The sequence below is a fragment of the Triturus cristatus genome, chromosome 11, assembly GCF_964204655.1.
Source record: "Triturus cristatus chromosome 11, aTriCri1.1, whole genome shotgun sequence".
NCBI classification, from domain to species: Eukaryota; Metazoa; Chordata; class Amphibia; order Caudata; family Salamandridae; genus Triturus; species Triturus cristatus.
The window spans coordinates 431,628,856-431,650,850 of NC_140594.1; the positions used below are offsets into that span (position 1 = coordinate 431,628,856).

General features: G+C 45.4%; 1 protein-coding gene across 2 annotated transcripts in view; it reads left to right on the plus strand.

Annotated features, from left to right (window-relative positions):
• The window catches only part of LOC146784382 (glutamine--fructose-6-phosphate aminotransferase [isomerizing] 1), a 188,614-nt gene that overhangs the window by 136,805 nt on the left and 29,814 nt on the right, over positions 1-21,995 (plus strand). For both annotated transcript variants that reach the window (XM_085636301.1, XM_085636302.1), the window contains 2 exons: positions 3,198-3,318; positions 3,582-3,739. In XM_085636301.1, the coding sequence (XP_085492427.1) occupies positions 3,198-3,318; positions 3,582-3,739 (279 nt within the window). The remainder of the gene's footprint in view (positions 1-3,197; positions 3,319-3,581; positions 3,740-21,995) is intronic.

A 21,995-nucleotide genomic window follows, 5' to 3' on the forward strand; every position in this document is an offset into this window, starting at 1 on the left:
TGCCAGGAAGAAGGACTGCTGTCCTGCTACAAGTACTCTGCTGGGCTGCTTTTCTAAAGGAACTTCTGCCCTGCTATGCTGACCTGCTGCCCTCTCACCTCGGGATGAAGAACTGAACCTGTAACTCCATCTTTAACTCAGGACCTCAGAGTGAATCCAAGGGCTAATCTGTTGGCTGAGTCTCAGGGACATGAAAGACACGCCAACAACTCTTGGACCCATCTTCAGCGAGTTCCTGACCCCCAAGTGGTCCCTCTCAGGTCCTGGACCCTTGGTGTGGTACTTGAGCTCTTGAAATCAAACTTTTGGGTTATTCGCGACCGTGAACGGGTCTGTTCACTCCAGAACCGCGCCGCTCGCTCTAAAAGTCAGTGCGAGCTGCTGCCAGCCTTTCTCTGCGCACAGCGCATCTACAACCCATTGGGGACTGCCAACCTCACGCCATGCCAACTCCTGCCTGTTCCTGGTGATCCTCTCCAACGCAGATGGGAATCTTGGCTCAAAAATTGAGAAGGTAAAACTTCAGAGGGACTAATCTGGGAGCGTTTCTGACCCGCGATCCAACCCGGTGGCCTGTACTTTTGATGTTGACCCCGTCCAGCTCGATCAGATAGCTGTGGTTGGTACTTTTTGCTTTTAGGCGGTATATTGAAGTTTCTTTTAAAAATTCATAACTCTGGTTCTACTGATTGGATTTTTGTAATCTGGGCCTTGTTTAATTTATTAAATTCTGCTATGTTTCTAATCTGTTGTGTGATCTTTTTGTGTGGTGTTTTCACTGTTCTACTGTTTGAAGTGTTGCACAAATACTTTACACATTGGTTCTAAATTAAGAGTGACTGCTCTGTGCCAAGTTAACAGGGGGTGGGCACAGTTTAATTTGAGGTTTGATTGTGCCTTACCCTGACTAGGAATGTGGTTGCTGCTTGACCAGGGCTTACACCCCAGTCAACCAGTAACCCCATTTCTAACAGTTACTCACCTGTAACTGCAGTTCTTCAGCATTCATATCCTTCATAGATTCACAAGTCCAATCCTCCTTGTGAGAGGGATGGGCGAAAGAAAAACCGAGGAGGCCGAATTCGGGAATCAATGGTGATAGGATTTATTACATAAAAGAAAAACACAGGTATAGGTATTCCGTCTGTTGATTAACTGGATATCCTTGGAGACTTCCTTTCCTCTGTGGGGTTGTTCGCAGGGTTGCTTCTTACTGGCGGACAGGCTTGTAGTGGATACACACCCCAGCAGCCTCTGGAAAGACAAAGACAGAGGGGCGTTAAGTTATCTGGCTTCTTTTCTCTATGAAATGAGAACCCTTCACCGCAGTAGGATACACCCGTTGTGTCCGTTCTGAAGACCGACTAGTAACAGCCAGATCGTGCCAAGAGCACAGGGAGGCAGAGAATAATATGTAAGCGGCAAAGGTAAAAAGAAAATAAAACAAAAAAAAGGACTAACGAAGATTCAGAACGCTCGAGCAGAGTAATTTTAAGAAGGTTATTTGGGCTTGGTGGGAGTTCCCCACGAAGGTTGAGACATGCTCAAAGATAAGAAAGGAAACGCAGAATGGTGCTTGGTATTCATAGACACATAGGAGCTTTAACAGTGGACTGCAAAGAAAAAAAAAATGTTGTGCGTGCAAATACTATGTACAGTGCCCCTGTTACCCTGCCATCCGATAACCCGCCCTGTTCTTCCTTCCCCCCTCCCCTTCCCGTGTCACGTACAGTGGGAGCAGCAACCCTCTGGAGTTGCGGCGGCTTGTCAGCGTCTACTGGGGTGTCCACCACTCTTCGGACCAGAGCTCTGCTTCTTCCTCCTTCTCGTGAAAAGCGCCGGGGCTGGTATCCTCGCTCGTCTCTTCTGGTGGTCCTCTGTTGTCCTCGCTACTCTTGTTCTCCGTCTGTCTCTTCTCCTCGCTGTTCCGTTTTCCTCCTCCTTCTGGTTCAGGCGCGCAGAGTTGTTCTTCCGGGGTGCTTTCGTACTCCACTAGTCCCGCCTTCCTGTTGTCCCATTGGTTCCCGCATCCGTCCGACGGGACTCCTCCCTGTGAGCAAGAGGCAGTGGAAGGGATTAACTCTTTCTCTCCCTGCCTTTGAAAGACGGGTTGGTGTGGTGTCGGGTGCAATGGTAGGAGGGGAAGCGGGTCTACGGAGGTCGCTGCCTCACATTCCTCCTCCTTTTTTTGTACTAAGGCTCAATGTCTCTCATGTCAGTCTCCTGAGCTCAGATAAATCTGGCAGGAGACTGTGGGGAGATGGATGCCAGCCTTTAGGTCTTCAATTGAGACTGATAGGTTAAACGAAGTCTGAGGTTTTTGGTGCTGATGCACTGGTTTATAACATTGTGTACCTAGTATTCCCAGGCTTACGATCGAGAAGCATGTGAATCAATGGATGATATCAAAGTTTAAGAATACAATTAGAGGTAAGTGTTTTCCGATCACAATGTTATACCTGAATTGGTGGTTACATTTTGTAGGAAACCAATGGAAGTTGCCAAAGACCCTGAATTTATACAAATTGCGTGAGTGCAGTATCAATATGTTTTGATGTTTAATTGAGAAGGACAATGCTATGGTACCACTGTAGGTCCTCCTGGGCAAGATCATGTTACATTTTCAGGATATCTACTGACTGTAAATTAGTTCCATTAAGATTCATGGTATGTACATTTATCTTATGTGGCAATCCTGAAAAGTAAATCTAAATATTGCTACTACATTTGCATCTTTTTACTTGTTTTTATTTTAAAAATGTATTTCTCCATACTAAATGTGTTTTGGGATCCCACACATGGGCAGAGATATTCAGTGTTTATGAATTGAATTGAGATAATCTTCATGGTGTTATAGGTGTATAACCTTTCCCAATGTACACCTCCATATGTATAAAGTAATATTAAAAGACTCTGTCCTGTACGGCTCTACAATATTCCTGTTATCCAGGAGTATTATATATTTTTCATCCACATTTCTTAGATTTATATTTATGTTGCCACAGTAGTCTGTGTAACCTTGAGGAAAATTTCGATTCATAGAACATTTACTCCCCCTTTTGGTGAGTAAATTGTATATAGTGCACTATCCCACAAGCATAGTTATGTTACAAACATGCTGCTCATTTGCTCCTTTTTTAATCTCACTGCCAAGTTTAATTAATACTCTATAAACCACTGTCTTTTTGTTGTACTAGACCCGTCAAGTTCTGGAGGAGTTGACTGAGCTGCCTGTTATGGTTGAGCTGGCTAGTGACTTCCTGGACAGAAACACCCCTGTTTTCCGAGATGATGTCTGCTTTTATATAAGTCAGTCAGGTTCGTGACAGATTGCGTATAGTTTTTACAAAAATGCTTGTAAGCTGGAGGGTCTGGGTTCAAGCTTGGTCTAAAGGGGGTTAATGATGTCACTTTTTACATGGCACAGTGAATATGAATTACATATTATTGAAAATTCTCTGGATGGAAGTTTTGTGTCAGTTTCCCTTCACGTCTTTGCCTAATGTTGGTAGCTGTGAGTTCTGCTAGATTGAGCCTCTGCTCTTGCGCCTGTGATTTATTGTTAATGGGACTCTTTTCAGGTGAGACAGCGGACACTCTGCTAGCCCTGCGATACTGCAAAGAAAGGGGAGCCTTAACAGTTGGGATAACCAATACTGTTGGCAGCTCCATATCCAGAGAGACCGACTGCGGTGTACATATCAATGCTGGACCAGAGATTGGAGTTGCTAGCACAAAGGTAGGTGTTTCAAAGTGTGGGGTTCTGTCCTAATGCACAGGAGGTGCCTTAACACATGATTAGATGTTCTCATTGGGGGAATACAGCACCAGTGATACTGAATGCTGCATAGTTTGGCAGAGCAATGTAACCGATACCAGTTGACTACGTGGCTGTGATTAATTAGCATCTGGCAGCAAGTAGATCATCAATACAAATCCTCTCCGAGCACACAAAGTAATAGATAGTCAATAACAGTTTCAGAGTCTCAAATATTCTAGTCCACTTTTCATCTTTAGATATCCGTTCAGGGACATCATTCAGTCCATATTCGATTTTCATCAATACAGCTTTATCTGCAGTATGGCTTTAGTTCATCAACCGTGCAGCTTGATATTGTCTATTAGTAAACAATGCAGTTTTCTACAGTGTTGTGATCCAAGGTTATCCTTCTATGGCATCCAATAAAGTCCGTATGGACAAGAAATACAATTCTGAGACCCCACAGTAATGGACCCATGAAGTCAGTCCACTCGTAATGTCGGTCCAAATTAATACTTGCAGGGAAAGTGAGTGGAGATCAAATGCAGTGTGGTGTGTCTTGAGAGTAATCTGTGGAGTGCAGAATTTTATTTCTTGTTAATACGCACTTTATTGGATGCCACAGAAGGATAACTTTGGATTACAAAATTACCGTTTTTGGTCTCAGCCGTGAAGAAGTCGAAGTGTGAGAAAAACATACGACGAAACACGTGTTGGCTGTAGGAAACTGCATTGTTTACTAATCGACAATATCAAGCTGCACTGTTGATGAACTAAAGGTATACTGCAGATGAAGCTGTATTGATGAAAATCGAATATGGATTGAATTATGTCCCGGAACGGATGTCTAAAGATTAAAAGTGGACTAGAATATTTGAGACTCTGAAACTGTTATTGACTATTTATTACTTTGTGTGCTCGGAGAGGATTTGTATTGATTTCCTACTCTCTTCTTTGAAGGGATTATTGAGGTGAAATTTGCAGCCGAACCCTCCTCACCTTGTAGCACCATCATTACTACAGCATAATTACCGCCTGATACTGTTTGCTGAGCACCCTTTGTTTGTTTCTATGCCTGGGACCAATTGTTTGTTTTTTAGCAAGTAGATCATGATCAAAACTTCTATGGCTGCGTTATGGATGCAGAGAATTCAGCTATGGTCACAAACCCCAATGGAAGCAATCATAATTTGTGAACATTGTCTCAAATGGATAGTCTAGGGTAAATATTTTAGCAATTTTCATGCTTATTACAAAGCCACGTCCTTTACTTTAGTCTCCAGTATTATCTGGTCTTCCTTCAAAATATTATATTTCTATGTAAAAGGACTTTACCAGTTTTGAAGGTGAATCATTTCATTCAACACTGAGAGAAAGTGCCATGATCTTGCACTTTTAGACACTTATTTCTGTGACGTCTTACAGTCCCGAACTTCAGGTCACTCTAACTCACCTTTGCTTCTCTAAACCCTCAAACTGATTGTCTGTTTCCAGGCAACCCAATTTCTGGTTGTCTACCTTTCCCTCTAACAAGTGGGACATTTGCAAATTTTACACTGACTGTAGAGCCATGTATCTGGACATCTATTCTCAAAACACTGATGACTAGATTTTCCGTGATCTGCTTGAGACTAATTCTATTTCCAGAGCATATTCAAGAATATCTCAAAGAGTCAGGTGCTTTCTTTCATTGTTTGGTTGTATCAGCAGAGACTCCAGTGGAAGAAGTTCCTGTGCTTGACCTGTATTTGCAGATGAACAAGCATTTGCATAGGCATTGGGTCTCATCCTTTGGACATGCTGGTTTTGCTTATGATGTTTGGGAGTGGGATGTGGAATGTGTGAGAGAAAGTAAATGAGGGAGAGAGAACCACAGAGTGCTGGGGGTGTTTTTATGGTATGGGTAAGCACATGATGGAGAGAGCGACAAATATCATGGGGTGGTTCCAAGGGGGAAACGCATGAGGAAGAGAGCAAAATGGAGCATGGGACCTGGGTTGCACATGAGGGAGAGAAGAAAAGGGAGCACGGGCGGGTGTTTTAGGGACAGCAGCAGACTGAGGGATGAGGGAGTTTATAGGGCGAAGCATGTGGGAGAAAGGGACCTGTAGAGTGGGGTGTTGTCTGGAGAAAGCAGCACAAGAGGTTGAGCAGCATAGGGGATGGAGTCTTTGGCAGGGAGGGAGAAGCATATAAGGAAGAAAGCAACACAGAGCAGGGGACAGGGAGAGGCACATGAAGTTGAAAGCAACAATCAGTACGAAGAGTCAATCAATCAATCCATCTGAATGTCTTTCAAAGCAGGCGGAGCTTGTGGAAGCAAGGCCGTGGTTCAAATATTCTGGTCCTGCGTCGTGGAGGGCCTTGTAGGCATGTGTGAGGAGTTTGAAGGTGATTCTCTTGTTGATAGGGAGTCAGTGGAGTTGTCTGAGGTGTTGTCATGTGGCTGCGGCGGGGGATTTCGAGGACTAGTCTGGCTGCGGTGTTTTGGACGTTCTGTAGTTCCCTGAGCTTTTCTTTGGTGACGCCGGCGTAGAGTATGTTGCCGTAGTCGAGTTTCCTGATGATGAGTGCGTGTTTGACCATCTTTCTGGATTCTGTGGGGATCCATCTGACTGTCTTTCGAAGCAGGCGGAGTGTGTGGAAGCAGGATGTGGATACTGCGTTGATTTGGCAGTTCATTGAGAGCAAGGAGTCCAGTGTGATGCCAAGGTTGCGTGCGTTGTTCGTCGGGGTGGGAGGGGTTCCTAATGCGGTGGGCCACCAGGAGTCATCCGTGGCTGAGGGGGTGGGTTCCAGGATGAGTACTTCGGTTTTATTCAAGTTGAACTTGAGGCAGCTGTCTTGCATCCTGGTAGCAACTGCCTTCATTCCGTCGTGAAAGTTGATTCTGGCGGCTGTGGGTTCGTTGGTGAGGGAGTTGATCAGCTGGGTGTCGTTGGCGTAGGAGACTTTGTTGAGTCCATGGCTTCGGACGATGGCTGTGAGGGGAGCCAAGTAGATGTTGAAGCGGGTGGGGCTCAGGCAGGAGCTCTGGGGCACTCCGCAGCTGATCTGAGAGTGGGGTTTGCAGGGGTGGAAAAGCGCAAGAGGGATAGAGCAACATGGAGCATAGTGGTATTTTGGGGTGTAGAAGCACACAAACAAGAGAGCAACACTGGGACTGGTGGTGAGGGGGGGAGTACATGAGGGAGAGAGCAACAGGGGGTGGATGTTTGTAGTGGGGAAGCACACAAGGATGATCAACACTGATCACGTGTGGAGAAGCCTATCTGGTAGAGGTCAACATGGAGTATGGGGGCAGGGGTGTTTTTGATGACGCACACAATGGCAAGAGCAAAACCGAGCACAGTGGTTTTGCAGGGGAAAATGCGCACAGGAAAGATCAATGATTTGCAGGATAAAAAGCGCACGAGGGAGAGAGCAACATAGGTAGCTGGAGGTATGGTGCGGAAGAAATATGAGGGAGAGAGCTGGAAAACACATGCATTCTCATTGAGTGCTTTTAAAAACAAAACAAAAAACCTAGCATTGGCAAAGCCTATAGGTTCTGCCTACACGTGAGCTAATTTCCAATGTTTTTTAGCCATGTTGTACAGTGACGTAGAGTGGCATGCAGTGGAGTGGATTTGTATGGGAGGCAGTGGTGCATAGTGGATTGGCATAGAGTTGAGTGGAGTGTAATTCTGTATTCTATTGGCTTTGTTTGTAATTCGTATCAGAGTGTATTTAATTGATTGACCACCAACATACCAGACTTCTAGAAGTGCAGCAATTCCTAGAAGGTGGTGAACATGAAGAGGGATGACATTGAATTGAACCTTTTACTGAGAATGCATCTGAAGCAATGCTTTTCATCTGGCCTAGGGGACGTGAGGTTCTCTTCTTCTTCTGGAAGTTCTTCTTTCTTTGAAGTTGCTTACATGTAAGGGTACTCAAAGCAAACTCCCTTGAAATTTGCCTTTTCACTATCATTTAAGCAGTTTTTCAGATCTCTTTGGAGGGAATAAAATGCCTTGCAACCTCTTTTTTCCGTACGTTGTCATTTTATTTGTTTTTATTAAAGAAATCATCAGACATATCCCCAAACTTGTTTCTCTCCTCATGTTCCTCTTTAATATGCATCATTAGCAAATCTTGCTTTCCAAAGCACTTCAAATAAGTAGCCAACCTGTCCCAATTCAGTGAACAAGTGACGTTTTGGATTGCCCTTCTATCTGGTATCAAAAGTGTGTATTTGCTCTTGGCATTAACCAATAATTTTATGTTAGTTTTCAGCTACAAACTTTTCGTGGAGGCGGGATAGCACAATTGATGAGGTCTTCAGCAATGGTTTCACTTTAAGAGACTACAGGTTTTTTTCCAAGATTATCTGGAATTAATATTGATAACCAGATATGGATAGTGCTTGATGACTTTCAAGTTGGCACCGGTCACTAACCCCCCTAAAGCTTTCTTTCCTGTACCTGTGACTGAAATACATGCCTATCTGCACGGGCAATTGAGGGCAGTGTGCTTCTGGCTGCAGGTGCACATTTTACCCAACTAAATGAAATGCACTATTTACTTTGGCGGGTGCCTCATGCTGGGCGCAATGAGTGAGTCTCAACTTGCACACCCAGTCCACAAGGTACTTTCCTGGCGGAACGTGTGGGGACTGGCTGTTTGTTTTTGTGCTTGTCTCGTAAAAGGGTACCTCTAGTCTCTTTTGTTAGTGAGGAATCTTTCACAGAAGTACTTCAAGAGCAGGAGCCAGTTAATTCGCCCATTTAAAGTTATTGGCAATTTTATGAAGCACAGTAGGCTATTGGTATGGCCTCGAAGCTCTACAGCTGTCCCGGAGTTCTTCACAATATGCAAGATAGAAGTTGAGTTGTTCGGTGAATCACTTAGTTTATGGGTATTGATTGGTTGGCAGTGCCTTATGAATGTGAAGTATGTCTGTATGTGGGTTTATGTATGTGCTTTTTCAGAAAGGATTGCCAGAGAGCTATTAGCAATTGCTTATTCTTCTCTTAGGCCAATAACCTGCTATTTGCACTGCTGTTCAAGTTAGTCTGTGCATAGTGTTGCTGGCTATCTGGAGTCTTTGGGTTATATTGGCGTTTTGTGCAGAGCTCTGTCTAATGTGTTGCTTTGGATTTTTTAGTGTGGTGTATTTCGGTGGCAAACGGTTGAGCAAATATATGTGAGCTGTGTTGGATGTATGTGGGATGTTCTGTCCATGTGCTGTCGAATGTGTTCGTCATTTCATTAGATCGCTGTTCTGATTTGTAAATCCTTATCCCGGTCTTTTACATATGGAATGCACATTTGGTTTTCTGTGTATTAAGATTTGTGTCACAGAAGCAATTGTAGCTCACTCTAGAGCAGTCCAGTTGTGCAATTATTTTTTCATGGTCTTTCCCTTGGGGTTGCTCAGATTCCTCTCTCACATAGTCTCACCACAGGTACAGAGTGAAGCAATCACTCATTGGCTACCATTTCATTAGGCATCAGCAGTCAATGTTTTTAAGGATGCTATTTTTTTCCATCATTTGCTCATCCCTGAATGAGTATGTCAACATTCGGTCCTGATTGAAGCGTCTTGAAAGATGGTGATATTTTGACAGCACTATGAATACTGCCCCATGCATGTATGTTTTAAGAAAATGCTGGATCGTTTGGTTCTTCCCCTTTAATATTGTTAGGAGGCATCATTAGAATCTCTAAAGCTCTTAAATCCTGGTATTCGTTAGCCTTGTTTTTAAAGGCTGATTGGCCTTTTCACTCTACACAGTAGCTCTACTGATCGTCAGTATGTTGAGATAAAAGCCAAGGAAAAGCTATTTTCTATCAAAGTTCCCGGCAGTGCTGCTGGTGATCATAATTTCTAGTGAAACCAAAGGAGATCTGAAAAGTCTACAAAGATTGAGGGAGGTACGGACGGACGGACGGATGGTTGAAGGAGGGAGGGAGGGAGAGGGAGGGAGGGAGAGAGAGGGAGAGAGACAGGGGGAGAGAGAGGGGGAGAGAGAGGGGGAGAGAGAGAGAGAGAGAGGGAGAGAGAGGGAGATACACATATATATATATATATATATATATATATATATATTGTGTGTGTGTGTGTGTATATGTATATATATATATATATATATATATATATATATATATAGTGTGTGTATGTATATATATAGTGTGTGTATGTATATATATATGTGTGTTAAGGAGTCCAGAGAAATATCTCTACCTCACATCATCCTTGAGGAGAGAGGGGGGAGAGAGAGAGAGGGGGAGGGAGAGGGGGAGAGAGGGGGAGATATATATATATATATATATATAGTGTGTGTGTGTGTGTGTATATATATATATATATATATGTATGTGTTAAGGAGTCCAGAGAAATAACTCTACCTCACATCATCCTTCGATACCATAGATCATAAACAAATATTCACTCTGCTTGATCAACATTACGAAATCAAAGGATCTGATCTAAAGTGGGTTGAATCCTTTCTCTCTAACCGCTCGTATGTATGAAAGATTGATGGCAATATATCTAAGCTTACTCCCTTTATTTGTGGTGTCCTACAAGGTTCCATCCTGACACACACACTTCACTCTTTACATGGGACCCTTGTTCGACATTTTCAGGATACCACGGTCATCATCCTTCAATACGTGAATGACACCAAAATTGCCCACAAAACCACCTCAGTTCTAGACATCCTCACTCTTCATTGTCTTCTTCTCAATATTCCGTCCTGGTGTCTGAAAACTTCCAAACCCTAAATTCTAAATAAATAAAATCATGCTGTTGTGCCCCAAGTTCATAAAGTGGTACAAAAGGGGGTGGTGATGGACGGAGCATCAGAACCAATCAAACACTCACACCCAGTCAACAGATCTGGGTTTGATCCATCACCGTTCTTTAGCCCACTCTGCCACCCCAGTTCAGACATGGCCATATGCAAATCAGTCTGACCCTGTGCCTCATGGGAACAGTCCAGCCCGAACTGCCAAGCCATGCCTTCCCTGGACCGGAAACAAGCTTCCTAGGACCAATTCTGGCATTACCTTTGGTTTTTGCCAAGTTCATAAAGTGTTTTCACCTAGATCTGGTAAGCAGTGTGAGCAGTCCTTACTTCTCTCATCACGGTCTCCCACTGTTTCTTCCCTTGTGATCACACTGGACTCATCCTTGTCCATTATCCCACACATCAACAAATCTTTAATGCATCTAGTTTCTACCTCTGTGCCCTGAAGAAGTTGAAGCCATTTATATCGCCATGCCTTCTAAAAACAGTGGCCCATTTATTTGTTTCTTTCAAGATTGGACTTTGGCAACACTGTATATGCATGCATCTCTCAAACAGTTCTGGTACAGTTGAAAACTGCCCTGCACGATGTGACTAGGCTTGTATCATCAACTAATGAATTGGTTCATATTACTCCAATCATCGCTGAGCTACACTGTCTTACTATTGAGATAAGCATTTACCCTGCAAAAGCTATTAATGTCAAAGCCCTACCTATCCAGACTGCTGAAAAAGTGAGGTAATTCCAGAACTTTGAGAAGCAAAAAAAACATTCTGTAGTCTCTTTTTAAAAACTACTAATGCGCAACATCAGTCCTTCTCAGTAGCAGCCTCTTGTTTTTGGAACCCTCTGCTGGCAGAATTAAGAATGAAACCCATGTTGATGACTTTCTGAAAGCACCTAAAAACATCTATTTAGAATGTATGTCTCTGTGCCTTACTGTTTTGTTGATTTTCTTCAATCGAGAATGCTTACCACTTTCTCGCCTCCTTCTGTCCTTTCAATTCCTTCCTCCCCCTTCCCATATCACTCTTACTATTCCTTCCTTCTTCCTCTCTTCTATCTCACCTACACTGCAACTTCCTCATTCCCCCTCGCTGCTTCAGCGCACTTCTTCTCTCTCAATTTTCACTCGCTCACTTCTTTTGTCCCCTATCCCACTTTTTCTCCACTTCATCTCTCTCTTCTCTGTTCTTTCCATAACTCTAATTTTCTCCATGTCTCCACCTCTCTCCCTCCACTCTTGTTCTAACCACATCCCCTGCACTCTAGTTCACACCTTTTCCCCCTCAATTGTCATCCCTCTCCACCAGTCTCTGCCTATTATTCTCCTATCCACTCACTCCCATTTTGTACTTCTCTCTAGATCTAAATACTTCTTGCTGTGCTTCTCAAGCACCTAAACCACTTGTCTTCTGATTGTACCGGTCTCATTTAGCTTTATTGAACTTTTGAAATCCTACTTGCTGCTTACGATCTTGCTCCTCACCTTCCTCTCCCTAGTTGGCTCCCCCTTAATTAATTCTCTTTGCTTCAGTTAATCTTCATACCCTCTTCTTTTCTCTCTTCAATCCATTCTCCATACTATCCCCTACTCTTGTATCTGCCTCACCTCTCTGCTGTTCCCTCTTTCCTTCTCTGCTTTCTTCCCCTTCCAACCTCCCTTCCCTCCCTATCTTACTTTCACTTCACCTTCCTTGCCCTCTCACTCTTCAACCTGCTCAGCTGCCTCTATTCTATTTCCCTTCCCTCTCTTATTCTTTTCTGTCTACCTCCCACTTTCTCCCCTTTCTTCCTCTCTAGTTACCTCCCTTTCTCTTGCTGTCTAGCCCTCACTTCCCACTCCTTCTTCTTGTCTGTCTCACTCTTTCTCCACCCTCCTTCTAATCCCATTCTGCACTTCCCTTTAGTCCTCATGCCCTCTCCCCTCTTCTCCTTCACCTCATTATGATGTACTTAGTACCAGTTCTTGAATTGTTTCATTGACCTTCTGGTTTGTGTTTTCTTTTTGACCTCTATGGTTCAATGTAAACCCCTATCATACCTCTTGGTGCTTCGCGCTATATAAAACTGTTAAATAAAATAAAAGCAAACTGGTGATAAAGTGTAAGGAGGCAGAAATCTGAAGAAAGCAGGGGTGAATGAAAAGAGACCATAGAACAAGCCATTAAAAATTGGGTATTTAAAAGTGGATCCCCAAGAGAATTTGCAAGAATGGCCAAAGAGATAAGAGTCTTAGGGATGGAGCAAACCTGCAAATAAAGGGAAAGGAGGCTGGAATTAAATGGCCGACAGCAAAACAGCAAGTAACAGTATTAGGGAAAGAGAAACCTGAGAAGAAGGACCACCTAGGAAGATAACAAGATGGGAGCCAAAGACCATTCATTCTCTCAGATTCTCTATTGCTCAGTGGATGAGTGATCGGGTTCTCATTAGCGGATTTATTTGAAAAGTGTTCTCTGTTCCTTCCCTCTTTAATTAAATATAAATACACGCTTGGAAGCAATTTAATTTACACTCAATCCTACAGTTTTGTTCTTTTTGTCTTAAATGGTGTTCGTCTCAGTTTTGCCATGCTTACATTTCTATGTGAACTGGGGGACACGTCAAAACTAGCTTTATGAATTAAACAGGCAACACGAACAACTTTTTGTCGATGACCGTGATTCTCTGAACGACACCAACAGTAGAGCATCAATGGAGTAATTACAGAGGAGTAATAATTCCTTCCTTGTTCTTGCGTGAAAGAGCCATAACCAAGGGACTCTTTGGCTCCTGCTGCTGCCTGAATGTTCATGGGCTGCTCTTGAGTAGAACAGACATGCTTCAGCTTTATTTGCGTTTACCCAGTGAGGGAGGAGGGAGAGGGATGAGGTCAGGAAGCTCCTGGCCTTCCTCCATAACCACTCAGAGATTTTTACAGTTCATCTGGGAATTGGATCATGGAAAGTTTGAAAAAAAGATTCTTGGAAAAAGTGTGACCAAGCTCTTTTTTTCTTACTGGTTCCCTTCAATTTGCCAACTCTGCATATTTCTCCAAGAATACAATATTTTTACATTCTTGTCCTTTTGTTACCTCTTTGTCTCTGTCTCATATATGACATTTCCTCTGCTCCTTTAAAACCTGTGTCTGCAGCTTGATCTTTTCTTTGATAACGTTCCATCACTGAAGTAAGCCATGTTTTAATTAAGAAATAAAGTGCAGAAACCAAATGTTTGTGTCTGGGGAGATGGATTGCTGCTTTTGATTCTGTCTTCTGACTTGCTTCTGGTAGAGGCAGAAGTGGGCTCCTCGCTCACCCCTTTATGATGCCTTTTGTAATAGGAGATACACTGATTATGCAAAGTGAACTACTTCACTGTTTGATCTCCCACAGTCTCTTATGTTGTGTTGAGTAGTTCAGCCCACCACCATATGTCTGTGAAATATTACAGTGTTGGAGAAGAACTGTTACCGGTGCATGTTTTTTTTTCTTGTTTTCTTTTTTCTGATGGATACATCTGTCAGTGGATTCCTCACCTTGTGAATATCCCCTGCGCCAGCATTCCACGGAATTTTTTCTTCCCCAGCACTCCACGTCGACGTGGGCGACGTCATAATACATCAGCTCCGCTCGCGACTCCGTATGACGTCACCGGAGCCATAAGAGGCCCACGTCGGCGTGATGACGTCAGTTCCCTTTTTTTCGCGCCGTCGACGCGCAACGGTTTTTTCCAGTACTCCTGCTACTTTGTAGTGTTAAGGTGTTTCTGTTACAAAATTAGGTGATGTCTTCGACGAGGAAGTCGGGCTTTAAGCCCTGTAGGGAATGTGGCGGACATATGTCCATGACGGATCCACATGAGGACTGTTTGTGGTGTCTTTCTTCGGACCACGATGTCGAGGACTGCGAATGTTGTAGGAGGATGAATCCTAAAGCTTTAAAGGAAAGAAAGGCCAAATTGTTTATGGCGAAGATCGGTAAGGAGAAGAGAGGGAGAAAGAAAGAGAAGTCGAGGCCGAGGTCATCGACTTCGAGGTCGTCGAAGTCAAGAAGACATCATAAGAAGAGGAAACACTCTTCACGACGTCGGTCCTCGAAGAACAGGAAGTCTAGTTCGGCTTCACCTCGGCGTCATCTGAGTAAGAACATTTCACCTTCTCCTTCTCCCTCTAAGAATCCGGGAGGTTCTCCGTCGCCGAAGCGGGCTCCGGCGCATTCACCGGCGCAGTCCCCGCCATCTCCGGCGTCGTCTCCGGATCCGGTGCCTGTTTCGGATCAGGAACGAGAGGAGGAACAGACTCCGGCGCTGGAAGAATCTATGGCTCCGGTGGAGGACACTACGGCGCCGCAGCCAAGTACTCCGCAGAGGGATACAGGGTCAGTGCCTTATCCTCAGTTTCCTGCTCCAGGTACTGATTCTTCTCAGTTCTTGAATGCCATGTATGGTATTTTCAATAGGGCGGCCTTCCCATCCGGAGCACCAACTGGTCCCGTGGGTCCTATGGCGTTTTCATTGGGGGTGCCGCAGCATTATGCTCAGGCCCCCTTCATGCCCTTTCTGCTGATGGCGCCTTCGTGGCAGTTTCCGGCGCCGTCTGGGGATCTGACACGACTTCGGATGGACCATCAGACTTCAGAGCCTTCTTCAACGCCGCTGCCAACTCCATCGGCGCCGCGTCCAGCGCCGCCGACTCCATCTATGGTGCCGCCGACTCCAACACCTCTGGCTCCACTGACGCCGCGTACGACGTCGACGACGCCGGCTCCTCGGATTCGATCGAGAAGGGAGGCCCAGAGAGTATTAGAAGAAGGAAGGTATAGAGCAGAGGTAGAGGAAGGTGAGGTGGACACATCCTCTGATGATTTTGAGGGCATACAAGAGGCTAGTGGTCTGGACACTACCCCAGAATGGGAGCACACATCAGCAAGATCCTCTCCGCCTCAAGAATTGGCTCCATACCATACTGTGATCAAAAAGGCTGCAGAGCTGTTAGATTTACAATTGCCCACGGCAGAGTATAAATCGAACTTGTTGACGGAGGTTCTGCACTCTCCTACGTCCACTTCGGAGCCTTTACTGCCCTTTAATGAGGCCATCTTGGAGCCTGTTTTGGATGTATGGAGGAAACCGCTTTCTTCTCCGGCGGTTTCCAGACAGGTGGCAAGAAGGTATAGGGTGGCGCCTGGGGATCCGGATTTTCTATCGATACACCCGTCTCCAGAGAGCCTAGTTGTGCAGGCATCCTGCTCGAAGCATGCTTTGGGTGCTTTCCCTCAGTCTCCCGCAGATAGGGAGTCTAAGAAGGTGGACCAGGCTGCTAAAAAGACCTTCTCTTCAGGGAGTATGGCATTAAAGTCATCTAATGCCCCGTGCTTGCTGGGGCGTTACATACATGCATTGATGGACTCAATGAAGGCTTTGGCCCCTAAGCTGCCTGAGGGCGATAAGGCGTCCTTCTTGGAGGTGGTTACGGACACTCAGGCCGCTGCCAGACAGGTGATCCAGTCAGGATTGGATACGGCGGATTCGGTGGCGAGGATTATGGGTTCCTCCATAGCTGCAAGAAGGCAGGCATGGCTCCGTTCGTCGGGATTCTCCGCGGATGTTCAAGCCACATTAGTGGATTTGCCATTTGATGGGCAGAAGTTGTTTGGTGAGAAGGCAGACTCTGCACTGCAGAGATTTAAAGACAGCAGATTAACAGCAAAGTCTCTGGGTCTGCAGGCTCCTGCAAAGGGTTCTAGTTTTAGAAAATTTAGGGGCTTTGGAAGATCGTCTTTTCGCTCCTACCGACAGCCTCAGCAACAACAACAACAGCAGCAGCAGCAACAGCAGAATCCCCTCTATAAGTCCTATAGAGGGAGGCAAAGGGGTCGAAGAGGTTCTGGACGCAACCCCTCTTCTTCCTCCTCCTCCTCTGCTCCCAATGAGGCTTCAGGGAAGCAGCCCTAGATCCCCCATCCCGGATCATGTAAGACCTGTGGGGGGTCGGGTGTCCTACTTTCTACGGGGTTGGAAATCTGTTACGACAGACCTTTGGGTTTTGAACCTCGTAGAGACTGGGTACGCCCTTCCCTTTCGGAAGTTTCCTCCCCCTTACCCTCCTTGCCAAGGTTACTGCTCAGAGGACCATCTGCTTCTCCTGCAGAAGGAGGTTCTAGCTTTGCTCCAAAAGTTTGCAATAGAGGTGGTTCCGGAGCACGAAAGGGGTCAGGGATGCTACTCCCGTTATTTTCTGATTCCCAAGAAGGACGGCCGATTTCGTCCGATATTGGACCTCAGAATCTTGAACTTTTACCTGAAACAGGAGAAATTCAAGATGCTGACCCTTGCGCACGTTCTTCAAGCGTTGCAGCAAGGAGACTGGATGGTGTCGCTCGACTTGCAGGACGCATACTTCCATGTACCAATCCTGAAGTCACACAGGAAGTATCTCCATTTTACGGTTGGGTCGCAACACTTCCAATTTGCGGTCCTCCCGTTTGGTCTTACTACCGTACCTCGAGTCTTCACAAAGGTGATGGCAGTGGTGGCTGCTCATCTCAGGAGGTCGGGGATTCCAGTTTTCCCCTACCTGGACGACTGGCTTATGAAGGCAGGGTCCCCAGAGATGGTGCAGCGTCATCTGCAGGTAACATCTCAGCTGTTATTCGACTTGGGTTTTTCAATCAATGTGCCCAAATCTCACCTGGTGCCCTCTCAACGCAACCTGTTTATAGGGGCAGTACTGGACACCACTGTGTGTCGAGCATTCCCTCCTCCTCAAAGGATTCTCGACATTCAGGAGATTGTCCCTTTATTCCACAATGGAGCGGTTGTTCCAGTTCTGAAGGTCCTTCGCCTGCTCGGTCTGTTCGCTTCCTGCATTCTGTTGGTCAACCATGCACGCTGGCACATGAGGGGGCTCCAGTGGTGCCTCCGCAAGCAGTGGTATCAGCACAATGGGGATCTCAGGGAGTCGATCAAGGTCTCCAGAGAAGCTGCAGCGGATCTATCTTGGTGGAGCGTGGAGGGCAATCTGTCTCAAGGAAAGCCCTTCCATCTGACTCCGTCGGTGGCCACAGTGATAACGGATGCATCCACCTTAGGGTGGAGTGCTCATCTGGGGGATCTGGAGATCAAGGGTCTTTGGTCTCCAGAGGAAAGGTTGCTTCACATCAACCTTCTGGAGTTACGGGCGATACGTTTGGCGCTCAAGGCCTTCCTCCCTTCCCTTCGCGGTCGGTCGATTCAAGTCCTGACGGACAACACTACCGCGATGGGGGATGTCAACAAGCAGGGAGGAGTGGGTCTATGGTCCTGGGCTTAGGACCATCAGATTTGTCTGATGGCAAATCATCTGGCCGGGGTTCTAAATGTACGTGCGGACAGTCTCAGTCGGCAGTTCTCCACCGATCACGAGTGGAGGCTCCATCCGGAGGTGGTTTGTCATGTCTATCGGACGTGGGGGACTCCTCGGGTGGACCTGTTTGCAACCCGCGAGAAGGCGCACTGCCCGTCATTCTGCAGTCTCTGGTTTCCGATGCAGGGGGCATTGGGGGACGCGTTTCAGTTGAATTGGGGCTCACAACTCCTTTACGCGTTTCCTCCCATACCCTTGATTCCTCGGGTTCTGAGGAAGATTCGCCAAGACCGGGCCCAAGTCATATTGATCGCCCCGGATTGGCCAAGAAGGGTGTGGTATACAGATCTTCTCCACCTCTCCTTGTGCCCTCCGCTCCGTCTCCCTCTGAGGGCAGACCTCCTCTCGCAGTCGGAGGGGCAGGTTCTACACCCCCACCTCCAGAGCTTACACCTTCATGCCTGGAGATTGAACGGGGCAACCTGAGTTCGTTCTCTCTCCCGCCTGATGTGGTGGACGTTATTTTATCGGCCAGGCGACACTCCACCAAGTCCATTTACTCCTACAGGTGGTCTAAATTTGTAAAATGGTGTGGAGAGAGGTCCATTGACCCTTTAAAGGCCCATCTTTCTAATGTACTCCAGTTTGCTCTTTCCTTGGCTCAGCAGGGCTGTGCTGTGGCTACGGTCAAGGGCTATCTTTCGGCCTTATCGGCTTTGCTTTGCCTTCCGGATCAACCGTCACTGTTTAAATCTCCGGTTGTTCTGAGGTTTATCAAGGGCCTTACAAACATGTTTCCTCCCACTCCTTTTGTAATGCCACAGTGGGACCTTAATCTTGTTTTAACCTTTCTGATGGGGTCCCCATTTGAGCCTCTACATAGCTGTCCTTTGAGGCTGTTGTCCTTTAAGGTGGTCTTTCTGGTAGCCATAACCTCGGCAAGGAGGGTGAGTGAGCTCCAAGCTCTTTGTTCTAAACCCCCTTTTCTTACATTACATGCTGAAAGGATGGTTCTCAGGACCAGGGCTGGTTTCCTGCCAAAAGTTGTTACTCCGTTCCATTTGGGGCAGTCTATTACTCTCCCTGTTTTTTATCCTCCTCCACATCCTTCCAAAGAGGAGGAAAGACTCCATCGCCTGGACCCGAAGAGGGCTGTGAGTTTTTATCTGGACAGGACTAAAGACTTTCGTCTAGATGATCAACTCTTCGTTGGCTATGTTGATCATTCGAAGGGTAGAACGGTGCACAAGCACACGCTATTGAGATGGATCAGCCTTGCCATCAAGATCTGCTACGCCCTGGCTGGTAAGACTCCTCCTGAGGGCATTAGAGCTCATTCGACTAGAGCAAAATCATCTACATCTGCTTTGGCCCGGGGTGTTCCCGTGGCAGATATTTGTAAAGCCGCGACTTGGGCCTCCCTCCATACTTTCGCAAAGCATTATTGCTTGGACTCTGAGATGAGGAGGGAGGGCCACTTTGCGCGCTCTGTCTTGCAAGACTTTCTGGTATAGGAAGATGGACACCCTCCTCCGGGAGTGGGGACTGCTGTGGGAATCTATTCACAAGGTGAGGAATCCACTGGCAGATGTATCCATCAGAAGAACAGGTTACTTACCTTCGGTAGCGCTTTTTCTGGTGGATACAGTATCTGCCTGTGGATTCCTCACTGGCCCACCCGCCTCCCCGTTGTCCACCTTTGTATACCATGAAATAGGTCTTGTTTGAAATGCTTGTACATTTGTTGGAAATGCTTGTTTATTTAGCATCCTTTTCCTTTGTATACTGTGTATATGTGTTGGTATACTGTATACTTTGAGTTTGTCGTTGGTTCACCTGTTCGCCTCGAAGGCACGGAAAAAATGGGTGGAACTGACGTCATCACGCCGACGTGGGCCTCTTATGGCCCCGGTGACGTCATACGGAGTCGCAAGCGGAGCCGATGTATTATGATGTTGCCCACGTCGACGTGGAGTGCTGGGGAAGAAAAAATTCCGTGGAATGCTGGCGCAGGGGATATTCACAAGGTGAGGAATCCACAGGCAGATACTGTATTCACCAGAAAAAGCGCTACCGAAGGTAAGTAACTTGTTCTTCACAACTCCAAGTAGCAATTGAACTGCTGATCTGAAATACATGGCGAGGTGATTTCTTCTAAGATAAATAAAAGATGGAACAAATATGATCACTACATCCCCGTGAACCATAGATGAGCCCTACAAAGGAAGACCTAGGTTTATTGCTTGAGTCTGGAAACTATGCAACTTCCCTCCATTGGTAATGAGTTCAGAGACAAATCTTCAAATGAACATTAGTCTGAACCTACCTATCCACTATATGTGGACCATCCGAAGGCAAAGAAATATGTAAGCCCTGGAACTGTGGTGCTCCCTTCTCTCTCTCTCTCACGGCATTCATTCTTGAAACACCTTTTAAATCACCCTCTGTCCTGTTTAAATATTCATATGACTAACGAAAAGGTCCCATTCTATCTGCTTGAAATGGAGTCAGAGTGTTACTCCAGCTTCCATCAGTATGCAGTAAACCAGTAACTGCCCTGTGTTTTATTCTCTATCCGTTGCTTTTCTTAAAAAGAACCCAATGTGGGAGTCAAGTGGCCCTTCTCATCCACCTATGCTCCATATCCAATTTGTCATTGAAAATTTCGGAGAATTCCTCGCAAATATGGTTCCATGTAATAGACTGGCTAACTATCAAAACTTGCTCTGGATTGTTTGGATCCAATTTTATTCCCAACTCCTTCTGATGCTGCCTACCCAGCAAATTGGACCCCTCTTGAACAACGTACACCTTTCCCACCGTGGAGCGGTTCTTGAAGGTCATGAGAGACTTGAACATGCCTTTGAGGGTAATAGGATCTCTATTGTATCCACTGGAACAGTATCCGGAACCTGTAGGTCTCCCTCCCTTACCACTTTCATTTTGTTAAATTCAGAAAAATTATTGAAAGTATAAGGAGAGCATGAATCTGCAAACACTTTAACAGGGTTGCCATCTAAGTTAATATCACATTCCGGATAATTAACTGACTGAACTACGCTAGGATCCAATACTTGTAATAGAATTTTCTTGACTAATTGTGTGACCTCTTCATGTTGTTTGTTGTCTTGGCGCTTGTCTTTATTGTTAGGATCTCTACACACTCTACCAAAATAGCCTTTTCTATTGCACTTCCTGCATGTAGCAGTTCTGGCCTGACAAAATGGAGAGATGTCAAGATGGTTTTTACTGCCACAGCGAAAACATTTAAACTTATTGTTTTCCCCATCAAACTTGGACTTCGATACACTCTTACTTCTTTTTTTAACACGTCAACAGTTTTTTCCTCTTATTTATGAAACTAGATCTGCAGAGGAAGAAGCTCTGATTTCTATTAGGCATTCAGCTGTGTGTTCTATATGGACTTAGCAATTTCCACAGCTTCATGCAAATCAGGTTGTTTCTTAAATAACTTCTCCTGAATTCTGATGTTATTCTTACAGCGTATAATCTTATCTCTAATGAGTGAGTCTTTCAATTCCGCAAAATCACATACACTGCTCAACCCTCGGAGTGCGGCAACGTAGTTCAACAGACTTTCCTGCTTACCCTGCATGTGGAAGAAAAACTTATGACGTTCGAACACAAAGTTAATCTTATCACCAGACTGCTTCTCCAATTTGAGAAATGTAATTCTGTATACATCCAGCTCATCAACCACATCATCTTCTGCAAATACTGGATCAGGAAGAGAGTCATAAACTTTCCTCCCATGAGCACCTAAATTATGGAGGAGATTATGCTGTTTTCTAACTGGACTAAACTCACCCCCACCCCATTGGCTATTAAGTAAAACTTGAAAACGTTTGCCCACTCCTTCCACAGAATACTAGGTTCCCCAACCTTGTTTAAAAACGGGACTGGTTGAGACTTTCCAGCTGCCACTTTAAGAGCACAGCTGATAATAACAGGAGCCAAAAGATGGAAAAGAAATAAAAGAATCCCCGCAGGAGATGACCAGATAAGTGCAGAAGGAGAAGATAAATGTAGCGTTAAAAAATACCAACAAAATGCTTAATTACTATAGGATAAATACAGAGATGCATAAGT